Genomic DNA, 23096 nt, shown 5'->3' with positions numbered 1-23096 from the left:
TATCTCCATGTGCTTTTGCTATCTCTAGCAATGTTTAATAGGTTGAGCTTTGTGCAGGTAAGGAAGCGGTCTTATGTTGAATTGGAGATTTTTAGAAAGAGATGGCAAATGGCTGTCAAAGAGGACAAGTGCTGGATTGACCCATATCCAGAGCCCTCAGAGAACTCAAGTCATTAGTACAGTTCTTCTTGTTTTTCCATTCAGCATCTTCTCAACATCCTTTATCAAGATAAGCTCAACTCATACACTATTGTTCCATCCAAGCAAGGAAACACATGAGATAGTCCGCGGAGACCATCTATGGGCTGGCATACGGGGGAAGATACTATCTGAAATTCTCATCAGAGAAGACATTTAGAAGTAGAGCTTATGAGATCTACACCCAGAATATATATTCAAAGAATGTAATTATATTATTCATTATTTTTTAATAATAGCAAATTTATCATGAAAATTGTGCAGTGTTGCTTTAGACATTCAATTGTATATTAAAAAAATCATTCACTTTACTCTGTTCGGTTTGGAGCATGTGAGTGTGGCCAAAGAACATCTGCTACATAGATGTACTTGTCTGTGATTATTGAAGGGTAAAGAGAAGGATTACTATTATGCAACTAAACGTGCCAATTTAAACATAAAACTTACATAGAAAATATACCATTGTTATTTTGTTATAAATAGAAGACTTCATAATTCTATCCAGATCTGCAATGGATTGGGGAAACATGTATGGATTAAAGGAGGTGTGGGAAAGGAGGCACCAAAATGTTAGACATCCATGTACATGGGTTGTGGTGAATTCTAGAGATTGTGCGACCCTTGGCTCATCCTCTGCTTATTATCTGATCTTTGCTCGTTGCTAGGCTTCATATTTATTGGTTGCTTAGTTTATTGTAGTTAATTCTAAGTTACTATTTTCTCGTTAGCTTGTTTGCGTTTAAATTTTATTTGTCCAAGTGAATCTCATTCTAACAGGATTGGTTGGAACCTTTAGATGTAAGGTATTATGTCATGCTCCTGATTGAAAATCATGAGTTAGGAGTCACGGCAATCGCTATGTGAAAAATTTTCTTGCAGATATGCAAGGTATCTCATCACGATTTTATAAAGCACATAGCGGAATGGATAATAAATTAAGTCAATAATTTAATCAGCTAAAATCAACTTTAATCTTTTATAAAATCCAAATGATATTAAAAAATCTTATATCAATCAAATCTCAAATAATAATCTTGTAAAATATAGTAATAAATTTAAATCTAAATTTTATTAATACTGTCAAATATCATTTTTAAACTCACTCCAGATCATTATCTATATCTGTGACTAAGTATATGAATTTAGAAAAGAAAGAAAAGATAATAAGGTGATAACACAATAAGTAATGAACATTATAACTAGATAATTCATGTGAAACATAGGATACAATAATCAAAATATAATTTACCACTAAATAATATAAAAGCACAATCGATCTATTTTCAAAGTATAAGTCCAATAATTTTAATATCTTTCAAATATTTATATGCATAATTATGAATCTGATTTACAATCGATTATATTCAATAATCCGATTTAAAACAAATCTCATTCAACTCATTGGTCTTTAGCTATGATCATATTTATAACCTATTATATAGTTAGGCTATCAAAATTTTTTTCACAAAATAACACATATTTTATAATTCAATCAAAATATGCTTATATAATATAAGATCAATAAATAATTATAGCAAAAGTCCGAGAAATATTACTTTGAAATCACACGTCAATTTTCTATTCAAAATACAATTTCATAAAATTCAAGAAATCACATATAAATCTATTAATAATTTATTTGATGTCAAAAATAATATTATATAAATAAAAAATTTAAGAAAGTTCATTATTTATCTTGCACGAATAACATGCAGACAAATTCAACTAATTCTAAAATTCTCCTTCAGAATCAGATATTCAAAATTATATCTTTATCAAAATTTATCATTATTATTTTTAGAATAAAATTATCAAGTTCTAACACTCTCATAGAGCTAGCCAAGCAGTAGCGTCTTACATCCTAATCAGTTCAATCAAGGTGATTTGATCTGATTATGATTTGACTAGGTTATAGGTGGGTTAACAAAAATTGAGAGGACCAAACTCAAGACCAAGGTGGGGGCAGCCTACTGCCTAGTGGTCATAGATCAAGGCACCTTCCTCAGGGTTGAGTAAAATTAGTGAGAAGATTATTTTGTTGAATCCATCAATTCTAAAGAGAAAATCTATAGAGAGAGAAAGCTATAAAGAGAGAAACTGAAGAAAGAGAGAGGAATAGAAGAGAAAGAAAATCTCTTTCTTTTTCTTCTTTTCTTTTTTTTCTATTTTTCTTGGCTTCTTAGTAAAATAGGAGCCTTTGATCACCCTCTCCTTCCCGAATAGGGGAGAGCCTCTGCCAACAATGGCTAGGGCTATGATGGTGTAGCAAAGTGCTATGCGCTAGTGGTCGGCGATAATGGCGTCAGAAAATCCATAATACTTCATAGAAAAATTGGGGACAATCGGAGGGCTGATTTTTTCAAAGAAAAATCGATGATAGCCGATCGGAATCTAAGCTTTGGTGGTTAAGGAAGAGGGAGAAGAGGGTTAATGTTTTCCAACCTCTTACTTGACTTTCTGATGGTGATTGAGCCATGATGTGGTGGGTGATGATCAACGAAAACCCATAAGAATGCTAGTGATTTCTTTGAATTTGAGCTTCAATCTCTAATGGAAGGTAGGCGAACCCTCTTCCCTTCAAATAGAGCTAGAGGGAAGAAATTAGACTCACTCCCAGCATTGATTTCCAACTCTGATTATGAGTCCATCGATAAAGAAGAGGGCTCCAATAGGAGTCCAATTCCTCCACCCAACACGTGCCACCTTTTTTTTCCTTTTTGTCACTTTAAAATCATTCTCTCTTTCTTTTAAAGGGTTGCTTTTTGGTGGCTAGGCCGATCAAATAGACTAAATCCAATTTCTTAAATAGCAGGGATATCACATTCTCTTCTCCTCTAAAAAAAAATTTTATCTTTGAAATTTTTTTACCTAGGTTTTCAAAATTTAGGGCACGATTTTTCAGATAGCTAGGATATCACATTCTCCCCCCTAAAAAAAGATTGTCCTTGAAATTTTTTTTACGTAGGTTTTCAAAATTTAGGATTATTTCTACTCCAAGTCATCCTCTAATTCCAAAAATAAGTCTTTCATCATAACATTTTTCGAATCAAATTATTGTTCTGATCAGTTAGAAAACAAATTGGATCACTATGCTTCTGCTGCATATTTTGATTCATATCCACCAACATAGTTATGTCAAATCTGTATTTTTAAATTATATCATAATTAACATAAATTATCATCCTAATATCCTCAGTGTCTACCCATCTTTACTTATCTTATATTTGATTCTAAGTATCATAATTTATCTACTTATGCTTTGATATCATATTAATTGTTGCACCTCCGATCTAAGATTGTAAGCTAAGGGTTGTTGCAACTATTACATACTCATGGAGAACTCCTACAACAATGCAAGATATTTTATCATGATATCATAAAGCAAATAGCAAAATCAACTTTAATTTCTAACAAAATCCCAATAATATTCAAAATATCTTACATCAATTAAATCTTAAATAATAATTTTATAAAATATAGTAACAAATCTAAATCTAAATTTTATTGATATTGTTGAATCTCACTTTTAAACTCACTCTCAAAGCAGCACCCATATCCATAACTAAGTATCCAAATATGAAAAAGAGAGAAGATAATAAGCTTGACGGCCTAATAAATAATGAATATCATAACTACAAAATTCATGTTATAACATCGGATACAATAGTCAAAATATAATTTACCATTAATCGGTGTAAAAGCATAACCAATCTATTTTCAAAGCATAAGTCCAAAAATTTCAATATCTTTCAAATATTCATAGACATAATCATAAATTTAATTTCAAATTAGTTATATTCAATAATTTGATTGAAAATAACTCCTATTTAACCCATCAGTCCTTAACTATAATCATTCTTATATCTTATGGCTAAGCCAGAATAAAACATGTTGATCCTATGATTGATTTTGATGATTACAAAATATTGAGTAATTACGGTACTAATCATATTTTTCGAGAGTGGATTAGAATTTCTAAAGTGTTCATAATGAAGAAATCATCCTTGAAAGAAACAATCTCAAGTTGCCAAGTCAAAGCACTTCAAAAAATATTTTTTCACATGTTTAGCCAAGAGGAATCGACTATTGGGAGTGAAGAGTCGACTGGTACTTGGAATGTACTGGCACAATCGATGAGTCAACTCGTGAACAGTAAGAGTCGCCTCTTTTAGAAAAGATAAAAGACTGTAGTTTCAGAATCCTACAAGAGTCGACTCATAGATTCTGCAAGTCGACTTATTTGGCAATTAGAGTCAACTCGTGGCATAGGACTGTACTAATGGCTAGCTTTCTGCATTACTCCAACGGCTAGTTTTTTTGTTCTAATGACTATTCCAACTCTTCCAATGATCAAAACTCATTCTCCAACCTCTTTCAAGTCTATTAAAAGTTAGAGAATCAATTGAAAAGCAAAATTAAGGGAGATTAAAGAGATCATTGAATATCCTTGAAAAAGAGAAAAAGAAAGGGATCAAGTACACAGATTTGAAAACTTTCAAAGAGCAATCATCACCAACTTCTTCCACATCCTCTTAAGCATCATTCAAGAGAAGTTGAAGCATTTTTTGTGTAATTGATCAGCAACTTCATCAGACTTAAAAGAGTTCACCTTTTCTATTTTTCATTTGTGCTGAAATTCTGCATCTTGTATTTTTATTTTCTTTAAATTTTTTTGGGAAAAAAGCCTTGAGATGAAGGCCCATCCAAGATCAAAATTGATATTGTAGATTTTAGTTGGTGAGCCTGTAAAACTAATTGGGTTAATTGTGAACCCAAAACCAATCAATGTATATGTTGTGGTTAGTGATCTTAGAAAACCAACAGGATTTGTTTGTGATCCTGAGTAAAACAAACATGTTGTAATCAAAAAGATTATAGTAAAATTTTTAAGAGGCTCTTGGAAAGTGCACGTAAGTGTAGGATTGCACGGAACCATTATAAATTTGGTCATATTTGTATTGTGCCTTCTTGTGCTTGCTTGACTTATTTTTATTTCTTACTTAGCATTGTCTTAATTCTTGCATAGCTTATTTTATCTTTTATTTTTCACTATTGCATATTGCTTTCACTTTACAATCACATAACTTAAGTTAATTGAAGCATATTATTGTTTAGATTTCAAAATTTAGCTAAAATTTTTAAAGAACCCAATTCACCCTCTCTTGGATTGCTACCTTTCTGGGCAACAGAATTACACTTATATCTTATGGAGTGGGTTGGAATACCACACTTATACCCTATGGCAGAGTAAAAATACCATACTTATATCCTATGGCAAGATCGGCTACCATACTTATATCCTATGGCGAGGCCAAAAATAGAGTTATGAGCTTGGTAATTGTCAGAGTGGCAATGCATAAATCTCTAATTAATAGAATTTAAAACATAGTCAGGTTGAGAGTTCAAATCTGATTCGTATCAAAATTATTTTTGTAAAATAACATATATTCCATAATCCAATCAAAATATGCTTATATAATATAAGATGGTAGCCAATTATGGTAATAGTTTGAGAAATATTACTTTGAAATCACACATCAATTTTCTATTTAAAACATAACTTTATAAAATTAAAAATCACATAAGAATCTATTAATAATTTGTTCAATGTCAAAAATAATATTATATAAACAAAAAATTAGAAAAGTAAGGTCATTACTTATCAGGCACGAACAACACGTACACAAATCCAACTAATCCTATTTCAAAATTTAATATCTAAAATTATATTTTTATCAAAATTTAATCATAATTTTTTAATAATAAAATTATTAAGTCCCAACATCCGGGGTTTTTATCGAAATAATGCCTATTTTAAAAGAAATTATCAAAATAATATCTTTCAAAACTATTTACCAAAATACTGTCCAAAATAAATCGCTCTATCATAGGACGACTTTCTATGCTGACTCATCAATGTTAACGTCAGTTGGGGTATAGGTGGGCGACACTACGAGTCACCTTATCATAAGTCGACTGTAAAACATCCTTGATATTTCTCTTCTAGCCTATGGCACAGCGGCGACCAGGCATAGGGGTCGACCCTTGCTGTGACACAGGCCAATACAGAAAACCCATGTTTATAGGTATGGCAAGGGTTGACCTGTAGGTCGTACCCCAACACAGGAGTCATCCCATGGGTTGCCCTCTTTTGCATACTTGCCCCAAAACGTCTGTGCCAACATCCCATCCAAAAGGGGATGACCTAGGGATCGCCCCTTCAAATTCAAAACTTATTTTTTCTTAATTTTAATTTTCAAAACTTTCAAAAAATATTATTTGCATCTCTAACTTGATGAATTTATAATTTTGATTTTCTCCAAGCATTTTTATCTATTAAAAATTTTTGACTTTTTTGAGATACAAATTCAAACTTCTCCAATCATGTTCATAATTAATATTGCAGGATATCTCAGAAATAGTAGACAATCTCAAACTCCAATTATATAACCTGTATCAAGCTTAATAATTATTTTTTAATGCAACCAACAAAAATTCTAGCATTTGCATTCAGATTAAAAAAACTTATAATATTAATTTCAAAATAATGTAAACCAATAGTTGATCATCACAAAGTTTGTTAGCAAAAAAAAATGTATAAGTATTACAACTATCGAGAGGCGTATATACTAAGGTACTGGGGCCTCCTCCGCATTTGCCTCTCATAGACGCGTATCACCTCTATCGTGATGACTTAGGCATGGTATCGAACGGTAGAGAGGGAGGTGCTGGTATGCTCGGCCTATCAACATGTGCCTAACAATTATCTTAGGAAACCCTCAGTCTACCCATGCCTCTGACCCTTTCATGCACATGATCGACGTGCTGCTCATCAGGTCGGTACGATATGTCTCCCGACTTACTCATCCTTTATGATATAGACCAATCATCTACAGAGAGATCGAAGTTCGAGAAGCCAGGATATGAGATGTGCTGGATATATGATGAGGTACTCGGATCATCCATTGATGACGCAATGTGAAGTCATCTATCCTCAGAGATGACTCGCATAGTGTCGATAAGACCATCCATAACATTGGCAAGTGTTTGATCTTTGCATCCAACAATGATCGAATGAAAGCCGCTCCTTGTCCGGTGGTATAGTGACATGATCCTCTGAAACTGTCAGTACCAAAAGAAAAATAAATATTACTCATAATTATAACAATAACAATATAATAAAATGAGATAAATAGCAAAATATATTTATCACAATGTCCATCACACTATCCGAAGGATGGAATCTCATCTCGGACTGCTCACTCATCAATGACGAGATGAATCATCTAGTGATGCTCCTGTACTGTTCCAGATATGTATCACAATAATCCATCATGGGGAGCATTGGTGGACTAGCCACAATCAAATCCTTTCACCACTCCATGTGTCAATATGCTCTCGATGCTTTTGAACTCCATCATTGGGATGCCGCCCTCGTCGATCAAATTGTGAAAGCCATCACGAGTGTCGTATGGTGGGGGATGCCCTGATGCATGCCTTACTATTGCATCACACGCTTCAGATAATAGATCTCATGATGTCGAAGCAAATGAGAGATGTACATATCCTCTATACATGCTGATCGGATCGACATACCTCAGGTAATGCAACCAATATCTCGGGTCTATAAACACCCACACCATCTGATCATCACGCTGCTGGTCAAACTGATCTTTATAGTAGACGACTGTGTGCGGCACCGGATTGCTAGCATCAGTTAGTCGAATCCCCCACCTATCCAAAATAAAGTCAATATATTATTCTATTAAAACATATAGTTATTCATCATAAAAAATCAGTGCTATTAGCTACAAACTTGCATCCCAATGGATCAGCATGATCGTGTTGTATCCCACCAAATGGTCCTCAATACCAGCATCATCTTCATCCAACGGGCCATATCCTACTGCATCATCTCCCACCGACTGGTGGGCTTCTATCTTAGGGAGCATCCTATCTGGCTGTCCAACATGTAAATACTTGCATACCCAAAACTGCGGCAACACCAATGGTCTGACTATCTCACGCATTCTGTCCTAATGGCCTAGCAGAGGTTGCAATATAAAAAGGCTAAAGCACCACTATCCCAACTCAACTGCCCACATACGTGGAGATTATATAGCAGGGTAAGTACAATAACTGCACGTGAAAACCAGACTTATCGATGACTAGATGGCAATCAATAGGGTATAAATGAATGCTCAAGCATATCTCTGCACGATCTCATCATCTGCATCATCAGATATGTGGTAGAACGTGTGACGAAGCCAGTAAAATCTCAGTGAAGACCCTGACAACATTGTCTCTAGTGGTCTAATCTCAAACAACTCCTCGCAGAGATCGACCAAATGATCTGTGTAATACCGATGATGGCAGGCCCATGCACCCATAATCCAAGGAGAACAGTAACATCCTGTAATGTGATCATCGCCTTCCTGATGCAGAGTTGAAAAGTGTGAGTTTTTTGACACCATCACTCTACTATGGCTATGATGAGGGCCTAATCAAGCTGTAGGTTGCATGATAAATTATATATTTATACATATATTTTATGTATTTTCTGTATTTAATACTGCTAACATCTTTAAGAAATCCTAATTTCATGCTTAAGTTGGATTTTCTTGCAAAATTAAGTATTTTCAAAAATAATTTTAAAAAATATGAAATTTGTACATATTCATGAAAAATAGATATCGAGTTGATTGATTAATCTAAGCATCAAAAATCAAGTTTCACACCCATCAGAAAAGTTATGAGAAGTTTAATTTATGTTTCTTCCTTATTTGATGGATAAATTCAAATTGTCGGAGATATTTTGAAGTTTTTGTAGCAAAAATTTAGTGCAGGGGCAAAATGTAATTTTAAAATTTTTTAAAATTACTATTTTACAGCAAATTATTAATTAATCTCATTAATTAATACTAATTAACCCTACACTAGATCTAAATATGATACAACACATGCATTTAAATTTGAAATTCAAATTTGAATCAGTAAACCTTTTACAGTACTGTGTTCAGAACACATCACCTTTTGCGGGTAGTCGATCACCGCAATCTGATCACCGTCGGAGGGTTCTGAACATCACATCACAGCAACACAAATATCTGACCTCTGCGATCATCCACACGAAGCTCCCGTCTGATCAGCTCCTCACGAATGCTAGTTCGTGATTCACCCTTTTTATGGCAGATGTTGATCGAACTGCTTCGATCAATGTGTGCCGACTCCTCGGATGCTCTGGATCATTTGCACGATTGGTTGAGAGGCTGATAGATCTCTCCCCAAAATTTGGTGGACTCACGACACTCGTGGCACACCAATCTCACTTCCCAAACCCTAGGTAGAAACCCTAGGGTACACACTAGAAACCTTGCGCTCAATTTTCTTTCTTTTCTTTCTTTTTCTCTCGGAAGGTTTTGGACCTTCACCTTGTGCACAAACTTTCTCACACCCCAAAGTTTCTCTCCTAAAATTTCTACGCATGTCCCACCTTTCTCCTCTTTTTAAAACGACGTCGAACGTGTCTTATCCGCATGAGAGGATAAAGATAAGTGGTTGCACATTTGAATTCAAATCAAATTTGAATTCAAATGCAAAACCAACTCATCCCTATCCACTTGTGCGTGAGAAGAGAAGGGGCGTGAGTTGATTTGTGCATGGAGAGTTTACACGAGAAATATTTTTTCATGTAAAATATGGGGCGCACAAGATAAGACCATGACGCATGGATTAGTTGGTTGCTCATTCAAATTCAAACTTTCTTTTGAATTTGAATGGCCAACCAACTTATTTTTATCCAGATATTTGGCACACAAGGGTGGGCTGGGATGGCTTCTGCGTGGAGAAAATTCATGAGAAGTTGCTTTTCGTGAATTTAAATATGCACAGAAGAAGTGAGGTGGCCAGGGAGAAAAGTCAAGGTGGTTTGAACCTAATTGAGCCAACCTAATCTAAATAGGTTAAGCACAATTAGAATAAATTAAATCCAACTTAATTAGGCTTAATTAGGCTCAATAAAATCTTAATCAAATCAGAATTAACTAAACCTAACCCTGATCAAATCAGGGACTAAACCACCTTGGCGATTAGGTCAACATTTAACCTAATCGGGTCAATCCAAACTGAATCCAATTCAATTGGACTTGTTTCAAAAATAATTACTCAATCAAATTGAGTTAATTAGTGATCAAATCACTAATTAAACCTCTCATAAATATTGAGTCCAAATCCGATGGGCAATCAGGCATCAGAGACCATCGATATGAAACCCTGATCAAAGAGTTCAAATTTCAAATTAAAATTTAAAATTCAAAATTTTGACCCCGGTACCCAAAATGTGTGAAACTCATGATCAGAGAATCCTAATTCTCAATCATAGAGTCCAGACACATAAGACTCATAATCAGCCATCAGATCAGAAAGGAACCTCTAATGTGTGTGACCCCGCAGGTTCGAACCTAAGCCGGTAGCACAGGAACCAATTCCTGTACTAATCGAAGTGACCATCTAGCAATGGTACCCGATGATCGGATAGGTCGAATAATCACAATCGCAACATTCAGAACCTACGTGAATATGGTTACCGTATAATTCATCCCTTTTGACCCCTGTGTTTAGGACGACTCAGGGTTAAACTGTCAACCCTGATGATATCATCCGAATCGTCTCAACTCAATTAGTCTGTGACTCCTCACTAGGACTACCTGGCAAGTTTTGCTAAATTAAAATACGACTGTACACAGCTCCTAAACTGGAGTGGTCAATCCCATCTTGACACATGCACCGACAAGTCAAGTACTTGACTACACCCAGCAGCCTTCCGTCATTGAATTGAAATTCAGGTAGTCCAGTGCCTAAGTGCAGTGAGTTGCTTGCAAGTCACCGTGGCGGTCTCAGATCGGAGGGACATTTATACCCATATCCCATCGGAGCAAATCTTGACAGCAGAAATAGCTCCGGAGTTGGTCACGTTCAGTGCAGATGTACCATTACATCTCACCTGTATGCCATAGGAGTGTCTCCACACTCTTTGGTTATGAGGACAACCAACCCATATGGCACACAACGACCTATGCTCGATAAACTTGTCGTCCTTGGTAACAACGTATCATTTGGTCGCGAACATGTTTAAGACTAAGCGACAAATCCTCTTTTGTCGAGTCTAAATAGTCCTAAGGACTTCACCACAACATAGGAGTTCATTAGAAGATGAAATATTTGTGATGAAAAAATATCAAAATAACTTTTATTTATTTATAATTCATGTACTAATACAAAAGGAGCACAACCATCAACAGGCTGACGATTGGCTTTGGGACACTATTCCCAACAATCTCCCACTTGGCCTAAAGCCTATCGGTGCAGTATCTAATACCCATCTTCGACTTGTAGTCGTTCAACTCCTTCACCGCAATGGCTTTAGTGAATGGGTCGGCCAGTTCTCCTTTCGTCGATCTTCTGAAGGTCGACGTCACCTCGATCCATGATCTCCCGGATGAGATGGTAGCGGTGCAGAATATGCTTCGTCCGTTGGTGTGCCTTTGGTTCCTTCGCCTGAGCAATGGCTCCAGAGCTATCGCAGTAGAGCAGAACTGGACCAACAAGGGAGGGTGCTACTCCGAGCTCGGTGATGAATTTCTTCAGCCACACCGCTTCTTTGCAGCATCTGATGCAGCAATATACTCCGCCTCGCATACTGAATCAGCCACAGTGTGCTGCTTGGAACTCTTCCAGCAGACAGCCCCACCATTAAGGGTAAAAATAAATCCTGACACACTCTTGCTATCATCACGATCAGACTGAAAATTAGAGTTGTAAACCCTATAAGTCTCAAGTCCGATTCACCATATATAAGCCACTGGTCCTTAGTATTTCTTAAATACTTCAGGATGGTTTTAACAACCTTCCAGTGATTCTCTCCTGGATCAGATTGGTATCTACTCACTACCCCTAGTGAGTATGCCACATCTGGTCGTTACATGTCATGGCGTACATGATAGATCCCACTGCCGAAGCATATGGAATTCTACCCATACGCTCTCTCTCTTGAGGTGTTGTCGGACAATCCCTCTTCGAGAGAGAATTTCATGGCCTATCGGTAGATAGCCTTTCTTGAATTTTCCATGCTGAACCTTTTCAGCATAGTATCAATGTACGTGGACTGGGATAAGCCAAGCAACTTTTTGGATCTATCCCTATAGATCCTCATCCTAGGATGTAGGGAGCTTCTCCCAGATCCTTCATGGAGAACTGTGACGATAGCCAAATCTTTATTCCCTGTAATGCAGGGACATCATTCCCGATTAAGAGAATGTCATCCACGTACAATACAAGAAATACTACTACTGGACCATTAGCCCACTTATAAATGCAGGGCTCTTCTCCGTTCTTAACGAAGCCATACGTTTTGATCGTCCTATCAAAACGTATGTTCCAACTCCGAGATGCCTGCTTAAGTCCATAAATGGACCTCTGTAGCTTGCACACCTTAGACTCATCTGTGGATGTGAACCCTTCAGGTTGTATCATATACACCTCTTCGTCCAGCTCTCCGTTTAGGAAAGCTGTCTTCACATTCATCTGCCAGATTTCATAGTCCAGATGGGCAGCTATCGCAAGCATAATCGAATGGATTTGAGCATTGCCACAGGAGAAAACGTCTCGTCATAGTCTATACCATAACGTTGACGATATCCCTTGGCAACCAGATGGGCTTTATAGGTCTCCACCTTTCGTCTGCGCCCCTCTTCCTTTTGAAGACCCACTTACACCCTATGGTTTTACTCCTTCGGGTGGGTCAACCAATGTCCACACATCGTTGACCTTCATGGACTCCATTTCGAATTTCATGGCCTCTAGCCATTTCTCAGAGTCAGGTCTCTGCATTGCATCCATGTAGGTGATCGGATCCTCATCGTTTTCATCAATTCGACAGGATCACCATCCCGGACCAAGAAACTATAGTATCTGTCCGGTTGATGTGGTACTCTACCAGACCGCCTTAAGGGTGCATAATCAATGGGCTCCGGATCTGATCTAATCAAATCCGGTTCAGATTCAGTAACATGTGTCGATTTTTCCACCTGTCGAACTTCGTCATGTTCGACCTTAGAGGCAACATTTTTTTTACTAAGGAACTCTTTTTCTAAAAAAAATTGCCTTAAGGCTGACAAACACCTTTTGCTCATCAGCAAGGTAGAAATAATACCCTTTGGTCTCTTTTGGGTACCCTATCAAATTACACTTGTCAGACCTAGGTCCAAGCTTGTCTGTAATTAAATGTTTAACATAAGCCGGACACCCCCAAACCTAAGGTGCGAGAGTACTGGCTTACGTCCTATCCATATCTCATATGGCGTTTTGGCTATAGACTTACTCGGAACTCTATTTAGAAGGTAATAAGCCGATTCGAGCGCATATCCCAGAGGAAGATCGGCAGACCAGCAAACCCCATCATGGATCGAACCATGTCTAACAGGGTCCGATTCCTCCTTTCAGACACACCATTATGCTGTGATGTTCCAGGAGGAGTCCATTGAGAGAGAATCCCATTCTCCCTAGATACGTCAGAAACTCATTGGAAAGGTATTCACCTCCTCGATCAGATCGAAGAGTTTTAATACACTTTCCAGTTTGTTTTTCTACCTCATTTCGGAATAGTTTGAACATTTCAAATGATTCCGACTTATGCTTCATTAAATAGACATACCCATACCTAGATAGGTCGTCTGTGAAGGTTATGAAGTAGAAAAATCCACCTCTTGCACTTGAGCTCATGGGTCCACATACATCAGAATGTACCAGACCTAAGAGTTCACTGGCTCGCTCACCTTTTTCAGTAAAAGGTGACTTGGTCATCTTCCAAGAAGACAGGACTCACAGGTTGGAAGTGATTCACAATCACTAACTTCAAGAATTCCTTCTTGAGCCAACCTGTTTATCCTGTTCTTATTGATATGACCTAGCCTACAGTGCCAAAGGTAGACTTCTGACACATTATCTATTCTAAGCGTTTACCGAAGTTTTGAACCACATTAACAGGCTGTGATAGTAAGTAAATTTCATTATTTAATTGTCCAACAAATATTGTAACACCATTCAAAATGATATTGCAAATATTTTTTTTTATTAAAAAATCATAACCGTACATGGCCAAAAGGCCTACAGAAATAATATTTAATAAAAAATTGGACAATAGTGACATTCACTCAGAATTACATTACGAGAATTGATTACAAGACTCATGATTCCTAAAGCTAGAACTGGAACTTTGCTTCCATCTCCAACGTTCAGGAACCTCTCGCCTTCATCAAATCTCCTACTGACCTGCAGACCCTGCATCGAATTACAAATATGATAAGGGCTTCCGGTATCCAATACCCAGGCAGTAGTATCACAAATCGAAAAGTTGCAAGGAGTTATCATATAATTACCTTGCTTCTTCTTTGGCCTATTCGGGTCCAGGAGGCAATGTATTGAGGACAGTTCCTCTTCCAATGCCCCTGCTTCTTGCAAAAGAAGCACTCCGCCTGGCTCTGGTCGTGCTTGCGCTTCTTGGTCTGACCCTGTGCTACTGTCCCAGCATGAGATTGCACCTTCTTATTTTTCTTCTTCTTATTCTTCTTCCCCTTCCCAAAGGGTTGACGACGAGAAGAAGACCCTCCCACTACATTCACCGACTCCTTATGGAGTTGGTGATCCTTCTCAAAGTTCTGCAGCAACCCAACAATCCGTGGTAGTTTACTGCAGGCTTTGTCATTCGAAAATGAGTAAGGAATGGGAGGAAAGACTTGGGCAAGGAATTAAGGATCGCATCCTTACCGAGCTGCTCGTGCAGAGGAAAGCCCAATTTGCTTAGGCGCTCAATCATCTCGATCATGTACAGTACATGATCAGTGACTGAGGCCCCATCCCTCATCCGAGCATTGAAAATGGCACAACTAGTTTTGTGCCTTTCAACGTCGTCAGGCGTGCCAAAGGAGTCGTTCAACATTTGAAGCATCTCCTGTGGCTGGGCGTTCTCAAACCTTCGGCTGAACTCATCATTCATTACTGCCAGCATAATACATCGAATGGTGGTGCGGTCATTGAGCCACTTCAAGTAAGTGTCTCGGATCGTCTTACTAGCGTTCGGAGCTGGCTCCTCAGGTGCTGGATCCGTTACTACATAAAGGATCCGCTCATGCTCAAGGATAATTTTTAATTTTGATACCAGCTATCAAATTGGATCCCATAAGCTTGTCATTATCTAATAATGACCGGAGCGACAGGGTAGTGGCCATAGCTGCATAAAGGAAAACGAGACCTCTATTAGTACATAAATTAATACTAAAGATTTGGACTTTAGTCTAAAATTTTTTCCAATATTTTTACGAACTGGTAGCCTCATCCTCCAATTCGAGGAATTACTTTAATTCCTTAATGGGTACTAGAATTACACAGACTACACACGAGCCCAACTTTGGTTGGTCAACCCATGTGCATCTATGGGTAGGTTCTTAACCAGTTTTTCTCTAAACAACTTCTAGTAATTGATTTTGCCACAGAACCTAATCAGTAGGCTTTGGCCTCCACTGAAAAGATCTGGTTAGGTCCAACCATTAACATGACTTAATTTAGTGAATCAGACCAATAAATGATCAGGCCCGACTTTGGCCGGCCAACCTAACCACCATCAGAAAGACTCAATCAAATTATCATATTATGAATAATAATTCCATTGCCAATGAACACCAGGCCTTTGGGCCTCCAATGATCATTGAACTAATGGACTCATTATCATTCACTTAATGGGAGCTATGACTTAGTTATCATTATAACTTAATCATTTTAGGAACCTAATAATTTTGAGGATTTTATTAAAGAATAGTAGAGAAGATATTATCCAGCCAATTTCAATCCTCCCACTGACTTCACCAAGTTATATTAAAAAAGATTTAATTAAAGCTGGCATTAGGAGCACCTAAATCAGTCACACTGATTTACCTAATGACATGGGTGAGCTCTAATCACCAAGTGATCTAATCAAAATCTAACTTACCAGATTGGCCAGGTAAGTGAGATCAGTGGTGGATTTGCCATTAACTCGTCAATGATCGAATCAATGCGAGTAGCTCCCGCTTAAGAACCACTGGTCAAAACTGCCGAACTTACCTTAGACACCAACCGGTTCATTAGTTTTAATTTTGATCAACTTAGTAAATAGGGCTCCACCGCGTAGCATGAATTAAGTCCATCTTGGTCTAGTTAAAGACATGGACCCATTCAACTACAACTATTGAAGTTGAGTCTAGAGATCCTTGACCTAATCTAATTCAACTTTTGATTAGATTTGACCAATTACTCCATTTAGTCCATTTTTTAAGCTAACCTTAGGTCTAACCCAATTATAGACCTAATTCATCTAACCCACTGACCCACAAGTTTATGCAATTGTCTTAAGTCTTAATTCACAATTCTAGACCTACTAGACAACACTTAATTTTTTAATTAAGTACTTGGGCTGATGGGTCAGGGTTTGGCATTTTGAAAATAAATTTTAAATTTTGAAAGATTTTATTTTCTGTTCACCAAATGTGTTGACTCATTTCAGCACATTTCATAAACAGCAATCTCATTGCTCATTTCATAACAGAAAATAACTCAAAATAAATCATAAATTTTTTTTAGATCTAATCTAACACATTCATGATAAATTTTATAATTAAGTCCTTTCGCTGCTTCATCGGCATGGATATAATTGCATCGGCACCCCTACCCCATAGGAGACCCCATCGAATGGGAAGAGAGGCCTTTAAACCCTACTTTTCTCCTATGACCGGATGGCCATGGCAACCAACCCAATTAGATTACTTGCTACTTGGATCAAGTATATCTAAATATATCAATTTTAAAATTTAAATTTTGAATTTTAAATTTTAAATTTCAAATTTTAAATTTTAAATTTGAGATTTCAACCAAATTTAAATTTGAATTTTCAATCTTTGAATTTTAAATTTTGAATTTTGAATTTCAAATTTTGAATTTTGAATTTCAAATTTCAAATTTGAGATTTCAACCAAATTTCAAATTTCAAATTTGAAATTCTAACAAATTTTAAATTTTAAATTTCAAATTTCAAAATTTTTGAATTTCGAATTTGAATTTTGAATTTCAAATTTAAACTTATAGATTACACCTTAATCTACGCATGCATATGTATATCATATTCTAGAACCATGCTCTGATACCATTTGTAGCGAAAATTTAGTGCAGGGGCAAAATGGTAATTTTAAATTTTTTTCAAAATTACTATTTTACAGCAGAATTATTAATTAATCTCATTAATTAATACTAATTAACCCTACACTAGATCTAAATATGATACAACAGCATGCATTTAAATTTGAAATTCAAATTTGAATCAGTAAACTTTTACATACTGTGTTCAGAACACATCACCTTTTGGGGTAGTCGATCACCGCAATCTGATCACCGTTGGGGGCTCTGATCATCAGTCACAGCCACATAAATGTCTGGCCTCTGCGTATTATCCACACGAAGCTCCCGTCTGATCAGTCCTCACGAATGCTAGTTCGTGATTCACCCTTTTTATGACAGATATTGATCGAACTCCTTCGATCAATGTGTGCGACTCCTCGGATGCTTAGATCATTTGCACGGTTGTTTGAGAGGCTGATGGATCTCTCCCTAAAATTTGGTGGACTCACGATACTCGTGGCACACCAATCTCACTTCCCAAACCCTAGGTAGAAACCCTAGGGTACACACTAGAAATCCTGCGCTCAATTTTTTTTCTTTTCTTTCTTTTTCTCTCGGAAGATTTTGGACCTTCACCTTGCGCACAAACTTTCCTCACGCCCCAAAGTTTCCCTCCTAAAATTTTTACGCACGTCCCACCTTTCTCCTCTTTTTAAAACAACGTCGAACGTGTCTTATCCGCGTGAGAGGATAAAGATAAGTGGTTGCACATTTGAATTCAAAAAAAAAAAAAAAAAAAAAAAAAAAAAAAAAAAAAAAAAAAAAAAAAAAAGATAAGTGGTTGCTCATTCAATTCAAACTTTCTTTTGAATTTGAATGGCCAACCAACTTATTTTTATCCAGATATTTGGCGCACAAGGGTGGGCGTGGGATGGCTTCTGCGTGGAGAAAATTCACAAGAAGTTGCTTCTCATGAATTTAAATATGCACAGAAGAAGTGAGGTGGCGTAGGGAGAAAAGTCAAGGTGGTTTGAACCTAATTGAGCCAACCTAATCTAAATAGGTTAAGCACAATTAGAATAAATTAAATCCAACTTAATTAGGCTTAATTAGGCTCAATAAAATTTTAATCAAATCAGGAATTAATTAAACCTAACCCCTGATCAAATCAGAGACTAAACCACCTTGGCGATTAGGTCAACATTTAACCTAATCGGGTCAATCCAAACTGAATCCAATTCAATTGGACTTGTTCCAAAAATAATTACTCAATCAAATTGAGTTAATTAGTGATCAAATTACTAATTAAACTCTCATAAATATTGAGTCCAAATTCGATGGGCAATCAGGCATCAGAGACCATCGATATGAAACCCTGATCAAAGAGTTCAAATTTCAAATTCAAAATTTAAAATTCAAAATTTTGACCCCGGTACCCAAAATGTGTAGAACTCATGATCAGAGAATCTTAATTCTCAATCATAGAGTCCAACACATAAGACTCATAATCAGCCATCAGATCAGAAAGGAACCTCTAATGTGTGTGACTCCGCAGGTTCGAACCTAAGCCGGTAGCACAGGAACCAATTCCTGTACTAATCGAAGTGACCATCTAGCAATGGTACCCGATGACCGGATAGGTCGAATAATCCAATCACAACATTCAGAACCTACGTGAATATGGTTACCGTATAATTCATCCCTTTTGACCCCTGTTTTAGGACGACTCAGGGTTAAACTGTCAACCCTGATGATATCATCCGATTCGTGCTCAACTCAATTATTCCTGTGACTCCTCACTAGGACTACCCTGATCAAGATTTTGCTAAATTGAAAACGACTGTACACAGCTCCTAAACTGGAGTGGTCAATCCCATCTTGACACACGCACCGACAAGTCAAGTACTTGACTACACCCAGCAGCCTTCCGTCATTGAATTAGAAATTCAGGTAGTCCAGTGCCTAAGTCAGTGAGTTGCTTGCAAGTCACGTGGCGGTCTCAGATCGGAGGGACATTTATACCCATATCCCATCGGAGCAAATCTTGACATCAGAAATAGCTCCGGAGTTGGTCACGTTCAGTGCAGATGTACCATTACATCTCACCTGTATGCCATAGGAGTGTCTCCACACTCTTTGGTTATGAGGACAACCAACCCATATGGCACACAAGACCTATGCTCGATAAACGTTGTCGTCCTTGGTAACAACGTATCATTTGGTCGCGAACATATTTAAGGACTAAGCGACAAATCCTCCTTTGTCGAGTCTAAATAGTCCTAAGGACTTCACCACAACATAGGAGTTCATTAGAAGATGAAACATTTGTGATGAAAAAATATCAAAATAACTTTTATTTATTTATAATTCATGTACTAATACAAAAGGAGCACAACCGTCAACAGGCTGACGATTGGCTTTGGGAACTATTCCCAACAGTTTTGGAGTCTCAAAACCCTAGCCGACCATTCACCCCATAAAACCCTAACCCCACACCTTCCTTTTGTTTATGCCATCAGCCAGGAAAGGAGCTAGGAGGTGCAGAAAGTAAGAAAAGGATAGTTAATCTCTTTCTTGATCGGATCCCCTTGATTCTAACACCTTTGGCATGAGGACCCCCAAAAATGAGATGGCTACATCGAATTAAAGTTGGTAACAATGCTAGACAAAATAGGAAACCTTGATACACCCAGATTTTTTCTAGTTTTTCTTGGGGCAGAGACCTGATATGGCAACCAATTTTGGGTGGAAAGGAGCTAACTTGGAAGAAAATAAATGACAACAAATAGGAGTCCAAAAAGATTTAGCATGCGGAGCAAAATAGGAGCTTAGGTGGCAAAAGCAAATTCTTCATGTGATTGCTTCCCAAATTGAAGAGATATAGCCTTCCAAATCAAAAAGAATTTACATTGAATAAATTTAAAAAAAAAAATCAAAAAATCATCAAACCCTAGGCCTTTTTAAAGGAGTCAACGTTCCAAGTATGAGCATTTAAAAAATTTTGGGCGGCATAAAGAAGAGAGAGAGGGCGGCAACAAGGGCTTAGAGTTTGGATTGTAGCTTCAAAGAAAGGGTACGTTGAAGAGAGCCTTGTTTCCTCCACCATCTCTTCTATCAAGCCTCCATCTTTTTTAAGATCAGATCCAACGAAGAAGAAGAAGAAGATGTGAGCAAGCTCTATGGAGTACGAAGGAAGAGGAGTCCACCAACTGTCTTTCCGACGGGGCTACGCGAATCAATTTCCAACCCTTGTTACAGCTTTTTAGTTTACTTTCTTTATTCTAGTTTTATTTATTTTCTTTATTAGTTTTGCTTAATATTTTATACTTGAATTTAGATTCCAATTAATGCAAAAGTAATTTTATTCTCTTTAATTTGTTGGCTTTTATTTTTATTATAAGTAGAAGCTAGGATCTAGTTAGTAGATCCAGTATCCAGTTACTTTCTTTTGCACTTTTAATTCTTGCTGTGTTTCTTTTAAATTTTTGCAATAAAATTTAGATTTTAATTAAGATTTAAAATTTTAAAATTTAATTTTATTGCAAGTAGATGTTAAGATCTAAATAGTAAATCTTAATACCGAGTTTATCTTTCTGTACTATTTAATTTCTGTCTTTTGTTTACAATTCTGACTCCATTCCATCTTTTTTTTTCTTTCAAAAGTCAAAGATTTCAAAATCTCAACCCATAGCCTACTCCATGGATTCGACACAACTCATTGCTATTTATAAAAAAATTTTGAGGAGTTGAAATTAAACTGTTACACGATATCCGAATGACAACATCATGCACATCAAGTTTCTGGCGTCACTGTCGGAAAAAAAAGAGAAGAAAAGAAGGACAAAAAGCTTCAAGTTGGTGAGATCAATCCTAATCCTAAACTGCTTTTCTTTTTAGTATTAGTTACTTTATTTTCAAATTAACTTAAAAATCATCAACTTAAACCTAATAAAAACTTCATGACAAAGTAAAAACTTAATTATTTAGAAGCATTCATCATCTTAGATTTACTTTTGATGTTCACTGGAGACGAGGTAAGCTTTCAAGCTTGATTAGTTTCATACATTTAGTTCAGTTGCATAGAACTCCTTGTTTGAACTTGATTGTACATCTTCATTCTAAATCAACTTAAAAGCAACACCCAATAACAAGATAAGTGGAGATTTCATCATCCTTCTTTAGTCCAAAAACAATCAATCAGCATCCCACATTAACCCAAGCCTAATTAAAATTCAGTAGACATTGAACCCCTAGGATCAATTGAGTTCAGTTCAAGTATTGTGGTAAAGTCAAGTGCAAAGTAAGTTTGGACTCACCCTGAAACTGGTGTCTAAGATAAGAAGTTAAAAAGGCTAAGCATAAGTGGACTCGTGGTTATTTAATTAGATCTGTTGCAAAGCATGGAGAGCGTCCCACGACCCCACCTCTTACCTGGCTAGTTGAAAGAAGTGAGATTAGATTTAACTCACATCTAGGCTGATTCACATTACATGGAACTGTTAGGTCTAAGTAGCCCTTGGGTATCTTAGGTTTAATTATTTGCTAACTTACTTATGATCAAAAAAATAAAATAATAATAAATCTGAACCATATAGTAGGGTTGTACTGGTACATGCACGATAGGAGATCTCTTTTTTCTGACCTAGTTAAACTCAATCCTGACATAGAATGGCTGATACACATTAAACCTGATAACCAAATGGCTGAAAATTTGGAAGAACCACCTAGACAGATGAAGAAATATTTTATTTTTTTCACCTATAACCCATCACTTGTATCCACTAACCAGAAATCCCAGCGAGTCATTATGAGATCAAGTCGACCACAATCTAGATGCTCCCATCTTTCTATCGGAACACCAATGAAGATCCTTATAAATATCTAGATGAGTTCTTAAAAATATGCTCTACAATCAAAAATTAAAATTTCACTGATGATGTACTTAGACTGACTCTATTTTCTTTCTCACTTAAGGACAAAGTCAAGTACTGGCTTAGGACAATAGGGAGACCAATCCGAACTTGAGCTGAAATACAGTACGAGTTTCTTAAAAAATTCTACCTCATAGGTCGAACCAACACTATGAGGCGAGCTATCACTGGATTTGCTCAACTTTCAGGAGAACAAATTTATGAATCATAGAAAAGACTTAAGGAACTTCTTAGAAAATGCCTATACCATGGGCTATCTAAGTGACAAATTGTCCAAGCATTTTATGAAGATTTAGGTGATCAATATAGACAGATGGTTGATACATCTTATGGAGGTGCATTTATGAGCAAGAATGAGGATAAAGCCTATACCCTATTTGGGACTTTGAGTGAGAATTCGATCAATCATGCTTCACTGTCTTCTTATAAAGATCAATTCCTCACAAAAAACAGACAGAAATCTATGAAATTAAATATGTAGACTCTAGTTCTAAGGTTGATTTGAATCTGATAGCTCAAAAATTAGATAAAATCGATCTTCTTTCTCAGAAGTTAGATCAGGTCATAGCTCTAGGTCAACAAACTCCTGTGCAATACACACCACCTCCCAATTTTCAGGATATTTGTTTTATATGGGCTAGCTTAGCCCACCATATGATTGAATGTCCCACGGCTGCACAGTTTTCATCTTTCATTTAAGAACAAGTTTAAACTATCTAAGGTTACTCCAACCTGTTAATGACCCATTTTTAAACACATATAATT

At 36.6% G+C, this 23096-nt stretch overlaps 1 protein-coding gene across 5 annotated transcripts in view; it reads left to right on the top strand.

Annotated features, from left to right (window-relative positions):
* Positions 1 to 509, top strand: part of LOC105048935 (uncharacterized) — a 33187-nt gene extending 32678 nt beyond the window's left edge. For 3 of the 5 annotated variants that reach the window (XM_073261135.1, XM_073261134.1, XM_073261133.1), the window contains one exon: positions 58 to 509. In XM_073261135.1, the coding sequence (XP_073117236.1) occupies positions 58 to 177 (120 nt within the window). In that variant the 3' untranslated portion in view covers positions 178 to 509. The remainder of the gene's footprint in view (positions 1 to 57) is intronic. The other 2 variants (XR_012142900.1, XR_012142901.1) reach the window with 1 other exon arrangement.
* Positions 510 to 23096: the final 22587 nt, after the last annotated feature.

This window comes from Elaeis guineensis, chromosome 7, assembly GCF_000442705.2.
Source record: "Elaeis guineensis isolate ETL-2024a chromosome 7, EG11, whole genome shotgun sequence".
Classification (NCBI taxonomy): domain Eukaryota; kingdom Viridiplantae; phylum Streptophyta; class Magnoliopsida; order Arecales; family Arecaceae; genus Elaeis; species Elaeis guineensis.
This window is presented reverse-complemented; position numbering and strand designations above follow the sequence as displayed.